The 11,355-nt window shown below is 27.9% G+C and overlaps 1 protein-coding gene across 1 annotated transcript in view; it reads left to right on the top strand.

Annotated features, from left to right (window-relative positions):
- The window catches only part of LOC117174514 (octopamine receptor beta-1R-like), a 114,744-nt gene extending 105,277 nt beyond the window's left edge, over positions 1-9,467 (top strand). The window contains exon 4 of the mRNA XM_033363697.1: positions 9,209-9,467. Coding sequence (XP_033219588.1) covers positions 9,209-9,467 — 259 coding nt within the window. The remainder of the gene's footprint in view (positions 1-9,208) is intronic.
- The last annotated feature ends 1,888 nt before the right edge of the window (positions 9,468-11,355 follow it).

Genomic DNA, 11,355 nt, shown 5'->3' on the forward strand with positions numbered 1-11,355 from the left:
TGTCTGTCTGTCTGTCTGTCTGTCTGTCTGTCTGTCTGTCTGTCTGTCTGTCTGTCTGTCTGTTTAAAAAATTATCCTAATGACTTTTTTCTTTAATAAAATATTACTAGAGTTATAGCATTTTTAAAATCCGGAAAAACAAACTAAAATGAACAATTTAAGACAAACAACGCATGATACGAAAAAAAGTCTGAAATAGAAAAACGTTGCCTTCAAAAAGCCCTACAAGATTATGGTAACAACTTTTTCAAATTGGTCAAAAAGTTGAGCATTCCGAATTTGATCGTACAAAAGTTTTGTAACCACATTTTTTCAATGTGTAAAAGTTCTATGAACGGTTGTTCATAGTACTTCAAAACTTAAACAATTTATCCTTCTGACTTTTTTTATGAAAAGAAAATTATCAGAGTTCGAGCATTTTCAAAATCCAAAAAAGCAAACTAAAATGAACATTTTAAGCCAAACAACGCGTGATATGAAAAAAAGTCAAGAAAAGAAAAACTTTGCTTTTTGAAAGTCCTACAGGACTATGATAACAACTTTTTTAATTTGGTCGACAAGTTGAACATTCCAAATTTGATCGTACCAAAAATAATGAAAAATCCAAAAATTCCATTTTTTGGTCAAACTATGCAAGATACGAAAAAAAATGAAAAAGCTTCAATTGCGCGCCCTGGAAAGAACTACAAATTAAGAATGAATCACTTTTCGATATAAGCTACGAGAAAAAATGAGACAAAGCTTGTTCATCCAAAAAAGAGCTATAATTTTTGATAGGACAGTGAGTTTTTATTTAATCGTAAAAAACAACATTAAAAATAAAAAAATTATAAAAAAAAGGAAATAAGAATTAGTATGATTCAATTTTTATGCATATTATGAATTGTAATAATATACATTTATTGAAATGATACATGTTTCAGAGCAGTTTAGAATACAATTTAAAGAAAAATAAGAAACAAATACAAAAATAATCATGATAAATACAATTTGCTTTTTATTTTGCAATTTTTTAATAAGTAATCCCTAGCAGAGGTAAATGAAAATGTATTATAATTGATATAAAAGTGATGTGCATAATGTAGAAAAGATGACAGGTTGGACAAAATCGAGTGCGAAGCACGAGACACGTGATGACAATGTGTTCGTCAAAGCCAAAAGAGCTTTAACAAAAGAGAGTTCAAAATCCCAAAATTACACTTGTCGGTCCGTTCACCTTTGATTTTAAAAGGTTTGTGCCCGAATGCGGAAGAAATGCAAAGAATAAGCGCGGAGTGCGATTGCCATCAGTCGCGTGCCGTAGGTGCGCTCAAACTCTCGAGCTAAGCTTTTTTAACGAAAGAGAATTCACAATCACAAAATTACAGTGGTGGATTTTTTGAGTCTTAATTTTAAAATGTTTGCGCAAGAATGTGCGGAAATTCGAATTTTTGGTCGTGAAATAATCTGAGTAAAAATTTCATCTATTTTGTTGAAAAATAGAATATTTTGTTGAAAATTAATGTTTATATTGAAAATTCAACTACTTGGCTATATGCTTAACTACTTTGTTAAAAACTTATTTTTTGGTTGAAAATTCATTATTTTAAATAGAAGTTTATCATTTTAGTTGAAAACTCATTTCTTTGGCTAAAAATTTATGATTTCTATCAAGAATTCGATTTTTTAAAAGTAATATTCTCGGTAAAAAATTGTTCTCTTTGGTTGCAAATTCATTAATTTTGATAAGAATTCAAATTTTTTGGTGGAAAAGACATCTGGTGAAAAATTCATCTGTTCATTTGAAAATAAGGATTTTTGTTAAAAAAATCAACTATTTGATTAAAATTCGAGCTTTTTGCTAATTTTTTGGTAGCAAGAATAATCTTCTTTGTAAAAAAGATCATCTGTTTGGTTAAAAATCAACATTTTTGTTAAAAATTAACATTTTTGTGGAAAATTAAAATTTTTGTTAAAAATTAAAATTTTTTTTAAAAATTAAAATTTTTCTAGAAAATTAACTACTTGGCTAAGAGTTAAAATACTTTGACAAAAACTTATTTTTTGGTAAAAGATTCATCATTCTAGATGAAGATTAGTTGCTTTGGCTAAAAATTGATAAATTTTTATAAAAATTCATATTTTCTGGTAGAAAAATAATCTTCTCGGTGAAAAATTCTTCTATTGAGTTAAAAAATGAATATTTATTTCGAAATTAACATTTTTGTAGAATATTAATATTTTTCTAAAAAATTAAACTACTTGGCGAATAGTTGAAATATTTTGCAAACAACTTTTTTTTACGTTAAAGATTTATCATTTTAGTTGAAAATTTATTTCTTTCGTTACAAATTCATGAATTTTCATAAAAATTCAAATTTTTTGGTAGAAAAAAAATCTTCTCTGTGAAAAATTTATCTAATCGGTTTAAAATTAACATTTTTGTGGAAAGTTAACATTTTTCTGCGAAATTTAGCTACTTGGGAACGAGTTGACATATTTAGTCAAAAACTTTTTTTTGGTTAAAGCTTTATCATTTTAGTTGAAAATTAATTTCTTTATTTAAAAATTTATGAGTTTTAATAAAAATTCAAATTTTTTTTAGAAAAATAATCTTTTTGGTGAAAAATTAATCTTTTTGATAAAAAATTAAAATTTATGTGGAAAATTAACATTTTTGTAGAAAATTTTACTACTTGTCTAAGAGTGGAACTGCTTTCTAAAAAAAAACGTTGATGGAAATTCATAATTTTGGATCAAGGTTCATCTTTTTTGTTAAAAACTCATTTTCTTATTAACAGTTTATGAATTTTGTAGAAAAATCATCTTCTCAGTTGAAAAGTCCTCTCTTTCGTTGAAAATTCAAGAACTTTATTGAAAATACAAACTTTGTAGTAGAAAAAAAAATCTTCTTGGTAAACAAATGTCATCTATTCGGTTACAAATTAAAATTTTTGTTGAAAATTCAACTAATTGGCTCAAATTTTAACTAGTTTGTTAAGAAATTTTTGTTCAAGTTGAAAATTCATCAGTTACGTTAAAAATTTATCTCTGGTGGAAAACTAAACAATTTTGCTGAAAATGTAGATTTTTGGTAGAATAATAATCTTATTAGTAAAAAAAATATATTTTGTTAAAAAAATTATCTATTTACTTGAAAAATAACATTTTTATTTTAAAATTAAGCTACTTGGCAAAATGTGGAGCTACTTTGTTAAAAATTTATTTGTGTGACTTAGGATTCTTCATTTTGATAGAAAATTTATCTTTTCCGTTGAAAATGTTATTATTTTGTTACAAATTACATTTTTTGGCCTGAACATAAATTTTCTTATTGAAAATTTAACTATTTCAATTGAAAACTCATCTCTTTGGTTTAAAATGTAAATATTTTTTTGAAAGTTCGTTTTTTTCTCTAGAAAAGTCACTTTTTTGGTTTTTACTTTGAAAAGTAATTTTTTTATATTAAAAATATATAATTTTGTAGAAAACTAATCTTCTCGGTAAAAAAGTTTTATCTTTCGTTGAAAATTCAAGAATTTTATTGGAAATAGAAATTTTTTAGTAGGTAAAAAGCTTCTGGGTAAAAAAATTCTTCTATTCGGTTAAAAATTAACATTTTAATTTAAAATTAAATCACTTGGTTTAAAGTTTAACAACTTTATTTAAAACTTATATTTTTGTTGAACATTCATAATTTCAATTAAAAATTCATCTCTAGTTGAAATTAGATTAATTATTTGGTAAAAAAATAATCCGCTTGGTAAAATTGAATCCATTTTGTTGAAAAACAATTTTTTAATTGAAAATGAACATTTTTGTTTGAAAATTAGGATACTTGGAAAAAGTGGAACGAATTTCTTAAAAAAGTTATTTTTGTGACTGAGAATTCTTCATTTTCATTAAAAATTCATCGTTTCAGTTGAAAATGTTACTATTTTATTTCAAAATACTATTTTTTTGTTTAACAATACAATTTTTTACTGAACATTCAACTATTCTATTAGCAGCTCATCTCTTTAGTTGAAAATGTATATATTTTTTTGAAAATTGATATTTTTGGTAGAAAAATTAAACTATTTTTTTTAAAATGAATATTTGTGGTTGAAGATTATTTCCTTCTTTTTGATTGTAAGGTCATTTTTTCAATTGAAAATTTAACTGTTCCATTTAATTAAAAATTTATCTTTTTTAGAGAAAAATTCAACTCTTTGGTTGAAAATTTATACATTTGATTGAAAATTCGATTTCGACTATTTTGTGAAAAATCTATTTTGGTTTGTTAAAAATTCCTGTCTTGATTGAGAATCCAAATATTTTGTTGAAAATTTATTTTTTGGCTTTTATATAGAAAATTGATCTTATTGATTAAAAATTAATCGATTTGATTGAAAATCTGCCTTTTTATATCGAATAAGTCTTCTAAGAAGGAAATTAATCTCTTTAGTTAAAAATTCATTTTTTGTTTGATAATTCATATATTTCGTGAAAATTTATTTGCCTTGTTTGAAAATTCATCTATTTTGTTAAGAATCAATCTTTTTTGTTAAACATTCAACTATTTGGTTAAAAATTCATTAGTCTCGATTGAAAATTCAAATTTTTTGTTGAAAATTAATCTTTTTGGTTGTAAGTTCAAAAATTTGGTTACAAATTTAATTGTCCTCATTAAAATTTATTTATTTTGTTGTAAATCCATCTTTTTGGTTGACAATTCCACTATTTGGTTTAAAGAGTAACAATTTTGTCACAATTTTTTTTTAATCAATCTTTTGTCTAAAAATTTAATATTCCAGTTGCTAATCTCTTCGATTGAAAATTTAACTGTTTTGTTGAAAGTTTGTCTATTTTATCAGAATTTTTTTTCATTGTAAAGTCAATTACTCGGTTAAAATTTTTAACCACATGTTTTATTAAAAATTCATTTTTCCGTTGACGATACATCATTCTGGTTGAAAATTCATATCTCTTTGAAAATGTAACTTTGGTGTAATGAAACATTTTATTGTTTCATAAAACTTTCAATGCTTCACTAAAACGTTTTATTGAATGACATCCCTGCACACATCTGACCGCCTTTTTCGACAAGGTTCTCAAAAATATGAATACGAAACAAATTTCTTCTACAATAAAAAGAATAAAAGCCATCGGGAACCTTTTGAATGAAGTTGTTTGAAAAACCAGGAAAATCCATTTCTGGGAGTATAATACACTAAAGAAGTGAGATCAGATGCAGGTCGATATAAGCAGAATGTGTCAAGAGCCAACTCGAAATAAGTAGACCTAGAATGAAACTCTCAATAGATTTTCTTCAGTGCAGTTTAGTGCCCTTATATGATCCCAGATACAGCATAATAGCATCATTACATATATATTTTTAGTTATTACTATTATTTTTCCCAACTGTTATTCTTACTTTATTTTAATTTATTTATTGTTTAAATTTTATCCCGAGTTATCAAGATTTTCACCACCATAGTTACGAACCGATTAAGGTGACTGGTGAGTAGTTAAATTTTAAATTATGAAGCTATAAAGCTGGTAGCTTCTGGCAATATTGTTATCCGGAATAAAATTACTCCCTCGTTTCCTTCATTATTAGCGAGTGTTCTATAGAATAAATTTTTATTATTAAACTTAATTAAATTTAACTTAATTCAATCGATGTACTTTTGTTATTTATGGTTGCGGAAAATTCTAAGGACCATCCTTCCGGAAGATTGATATTTTCTTCCCCCTTCACTCTATTAATAATTACGATTAGCAAAGTAATTTTAAACAAATTCCTTTTTTTTATTTCTTATTGAAAATTTTGTTATTTGTTATTTTGTTATGGTTTCCCAAAAACACAAAAAACCTCCTCTCAAAATGTCGATGTTTTAGCAAGTGTTTAATTCCTTAATAAATTACGATTAGCATTGTTACTATAAAAAAATACCTTTTTATTTTAATTGATAGTAGCATTTTCTTAATAATTTATGTTTTTTAACGTGACTTAAAACAAATTCCTGTCTTTTAATGTTTATTGACAATTTAAAATTTATTCTTTTTTACATTGCTTTCCAGAAACAGAAGGACCATCTTCCTAGGAGTTTGACTTTTTTCCCCTTCCAGCTTGCAATAAATTAAGATTAGCAAAGTTACTTTAAACAAATTCCCATCTTTCAATTTTCAATAAATATTGAAGTTCATTATTTTTTTTTGAGGTTTCCTTTTGTTTTCTGTCAACAATTTTGAGTTTTTTATTGTTAGCAAAAATTCTAAGGACCATCCTTTCGAAACATTGATTTTTTCTTTCCCCTTCACTCTATTTACAATTACGATTATCAAAGTAACTTCGTACAAATTCCTATTTTTTTTATATCCGTATTGGCAATTTTGGAATTTGTTATTTTTTTATGATTTCCAAAAAAATAAGGATCACCCTCTCAAAAAATTGACCTTTTTAAAGCTTTAACTCTTTTAATAATAATTTACGATTGGCATAGTTATTTTAAACAAATTCCTGTTTTTTAATTATTAATAACAGTCACTTTGTAATTTACATTCCTCAAAGTAACATTAAACAAATTCCCATCTTCAATTATTTATTAAGAATTTGAAGCTTATTAATTTTTTGAGATTGCCTTTTATTTGTTGTTGTCAAATTTGGGTTCTTGATAGTAGCTTAGAATCCTAAAGACTGACTTTTTCTTTCCTCTTCAATCTCATAGTTTATTTATATACTTTATTATAATTTCTCAGAAACACAAGAATTATCCTCCCAAAAAATGAACCTTATTAAAAATCTTTTAATAATTTACGATTAGTAAAGTTACTTTAAACGAATTCTTTTTTTGAGTAATTATAAATAATTTCTTAGTTATTAACTTTGATCTAGATGCTTTAAACAATTCCTGTCTTTCAATAGTTACTAACGATTTAAAATTTGTTCTTTTTTATAATATTTTCCAGAAACAGAAGGACCATTTTCCTAGGAGATCGATGTTTTTTACCTCCTTCCATCCTTTAATACATTATGATTAGCATAGCAAGTTTAAACAAATTCCTGTTTGTCAATTATTATTAACAATTTGCAGTTTATTATTTTGTTTTAATAATTACTCACAATTTCAATTTTATTATTTTTTATATTATTTCTCAGAAACAGCAGGACCATCTTTCTAATGAATAGACGATTTCTACCCTCTTTAATCTCTTAATAATTTATGATTGGCAAAATATTTCAAACCAAATTCCTGTTTTTCAATTATTATTCCCCAACTACCAATCCCAAATTCCCCCTTACTTTCTAATCTTCCTAACCCTTAATTTCTCGTATTTCCTTAACCCTTCCTCATCTCATTTCCCCTGCATAGTCCTACTTTCCCGCCCATTATTTTGTCTAGTTTCCTTCCCTTAGGTCTCCTACTTCTCCTCCTCTCATCTCCCCTACTATCTCAAACTTAATTTCCCCTCAATTTTTCGTCTATGTCTTCTGTTATTTCCCCTCACATACCATCACTTCCGATACTTTTCCCACTTTCCAACCTCTGATTTCCCCTTACTTTCCCTACTCTCGTTTCTTCCTACTTCTGCCACTTCCCATACACTGACTTTCCGTATACTATTTTACTACATTTCCCCTCACTACCTCAACATTCTTTCACCTTACTTTCCTAACTCCCCTCCACTCATTTCTTCTACTCTTCTCACGCATAATTATTCCTGCTAGCCGTCACTTCATTCATCCAAACCTCTCCACTTTTCCTCTTCCCGTTTCCCTTCATTTTCCCTACTTTCCTTCCCTTACTTATATTACCCTCACTGTATTTACCCTCACTTCGGACATTTCCCCTACTTATCATCTCCTAATTTCTCCCTGCTTCTCTTGCTTCCGATACTCTTACTTCCCCTACCCTTCCTCATATTTCCCTTCACTACCCCTAATTTTTCTCTCCTTATTTCTCCTACGTGTTCTGCCCTAATTTCTCGTACTACTTTTCAACTTATTCCCCCTTACTTCCCCTACTTCACGGGAACTCACTTCCTCGCACTTCTCATACTTCCCCACCCGTATTTCCCTCATTTTCCTTCATTTTCTCTATTTACTATCCTCTCATTAACCCTTACTCCTGATACTTTCCTAACTTCCAATCCCTCAATTTCCCCTTACATCCTCTACTCCCCCTACCCATGAAATCCGTAAATTAGTCAAATTCCACGAATTCCACAAATTCCCCGAATTTCATCAATTTTATGAATTCTGTAAATTCCAAGAATTCCACAAATTCAATGAATTTCACGAATCCAGAGAATTCCACGAATTTTCGGAAATTCCATGAATATCGTGAATACCATGAATTCCGCGAATACCATGAATTGTATTAATTTCGCGAATTCCATGGCTTCTGTGAACTCTATGAATTCCATAAATTCCATAAATTCCGCGAATTCCATGATTCCCGTGAGTTCTATGAATTTCGTGAGTTCCAAGATTTCCGTGAATTCTATGAATTCCACAAATTCCGTGTGTTTATTTAATACCGTGAATTCCATGGATTCATTCCACTTAAATATTCTTTCGCAGTGTCACTTCTAACGTGCACTAAAATTGCGTCGATTTGCAAAATATACATGTTTCAAAGTGCGCATGCGCCATTATTATTTCCGCACAGTCTGTTGGATTGAAGTACTTTGCATATCATTTAAAGACATGGAAGTACTCACTTTCGAGGTGGGTGTTGCAAAAAATATTTTTTGCCAAAAACTTCTGACAAGCGGAAAAACATACTAACTAATGTCCCAAAACTAAACTTCTTTGTAGACAATTAAAAAAGTTTACAGAGACCTGCATTATCGGAATGGCAAAGAGCTGAAAAAAGATCCTAACCTTAAAATAGGGCACATGCATACAATTTTTATTTAGCAGAATACATTTTTTGTATTCCTCAAAAAAAGAATTCGGAAATGTCCGCTATACTATTTTATGGCATCTCTGAATTCAGTTATGAAAAATTTCAATTTTTGTGGATAAAAACCCTAGGGAACTAAACCCGATTTATCACACGACGAAGTATCACATACCCTTGAGGAGTACCATTTTTAACGAATACTGGAAAGTGAAAAGCTACGTGACGTGAATTGTGTTCCACTTTAAAAGTTTATGATTTAATTGCATAATTATGTTCCTTCTTCTTCTTTATACCTCAAATCTCTCAGTAATAATCACACCTTTGTTCTGTTTCAGGTACTTAATAACAGCTTTGTGCGACAGCTGTGAAAGTGGTCAAATCGTGACGGCAGTTGTTTTCTGGGTCGGATATCTAAACAGTGCCCTAAATCCCCTGATATATGCCTATTTTAATAGGGAATTTCGAGCTGCTTTCAGGAAAACCCTGGAAAGCTGTTGCTCAATTTTTGGGCCTGCTACAGATTTAAGACAGAGAAAACAAGACTTAGTGCCCAGCAATGCTTCCTCAGAAATCCACGTGCAACGTGCATATTAAACTGTAAGACACATTAAAAAAAATATGTTGCCAATCATTCAAGCTTTCCCAAAAAAATCTAAAATATTACCTAGAAAACTTTTTCTTTTGTTTTATCCATTAAATTTGGTTATATTTCATTCACATTTCCAAAAATAGGGTTGTTGCATATTTTCAAATATACATTTTTTTTCTTGATCAAATTAAAAGAGCGCTAGAAATTGAATAGAATTACTTGAGGAAAGTTTTTTTTAATAACTTTTAATGTTTCTTTTATATCGTTTAAAAAGTATACTTTTTAAATTCTTGCGGGAAAATGAGGCATTCTGATTGGGCACTACCTAAGAGGCGCTAGCGAACGCACATAATTACCCGCGAAATTCAAACTCAAACAAAGCAAAGTGTTCAAAACACAGAGTGTTTTGAACAGGCTTTTAGATACTTTTTTTTATCGTAAGTGAAATGTTAAAAAAACGTTTAATTACTCAAATTTTTAGAATGTTATGCATGATTAAAAAAAAAGTGTATCTAAAATTCATGCAACAACTCTATGAAAATACGAACGATATAAGAATATGTCGCTTTTTAATACGTTTTAATTTTTTTTAACGTATTGTTAAACTTTTAACAACACTAGTTTGTTACAATCTTCAAAAGTATTTCAAATCATCGGGGCGCGGTTTTAAAATGTATATATATTATTTTTTTATTGTAATTCCATATACAGTTAAATTTTAACTGATAATGAGTGGGATCAATATCCATTTTCATCATTTAAATAAACACAGTATATCGTGGAGAATTAATTAAATCCAGAAAGTTATTAAAATTGGATCATCCGTACTTATAATAACAACCACCCACGATTTTCTGTGGAAGTGAAAAATATTAAATAAATAAAGCCAAAAAAATCGTAAATACACAAGTTGCGTTGATTAGCAATCAATTTTGTACAAACAAATAAATTTAGTCCACGAGATGAAGCGTAACATGAAATCGCACACAAATACGTTACAAGTACAACCTTAATGTACTTATTAAATAATGTTTAATAAATAATTAATAATGAATATGCTCACACCGAAAAATGTAAATATGTAATCACAAATGTGGGAGAATTCTATGATAAAAAAAGTGATAAAGATGTTAATAAATTGTTTGCGGTATTAATATAAAAAGAGCAAAAAACAAATGAAGAGTGGGCCCACAGAAGCACCTATTAAAATCAAAATCTTTTCAAAAAGTGAAATTTAATTAATTATTAAGAATAACACCAATCTAACTTGAAGCAGTGGAATTTAATGAAAATTAGTGACGTACTTTTGGCTACTTTAATCAGTTAAAAAAACGCTGAAATCACTGAAAGTTTTCAAAGGGTTATTATATTGTTCTTATTTTTATCATTGATATAATTATTAAATTTATATTATTAAATTGTTATTGTTATTCAAAATTGTGAAACTACTGGGACTTAAGAGAAAATCAGTGACGTACTTTTGGCAATTTAAATTAGTTAAAATTGATTGGGAACCAAAGTCCATTTAAATCAATTTTTTTCTGAAAGAAGAAATTAAGAAATTAAGAAAATTAAGTACCTACTCTGTTGGAAATCTGGTGAAAAAGTATTGGAATTTCAGTACAAATTCAGTCAATAAATGACATACTTTGGCTATTTGAATTTGTTAAAATTGAACGAAATTTCAATCATTGTCAACTGATTTTTTAGTAGAAACTTACTGAAGTTTCAACAAAAATTTATTCACTGAAAATCAGTGACATACTTTTGGCTATTTAAATGAGTTTATATTCAGTTACCAGAAAAATCTTACCTAGTTTTGGCTAATTGAATCAGTAAAATTTTACTGCAATTCGATTACTATTCACAGCAATTTCTGTAACTTTCCACTGA

This window comes from Belonocnema kinseyi, chromosome 6 (genome assembly GCF_010883055.1).
Source record: "Belonocnema kinseyi isolate 2016_QV_RU_SX_M_011 chromosome 6, B_treatae_v1, whole genome shotgun sequence".
In the NCBI taxonomy this organism is placed as follows: domain Eukaryota; kingdom Metazoa; phylum Arthropoda; class Insecta; order Hymenoptera; family Cynipidae; genus Belonocnema; species Belonocnema kinseyi.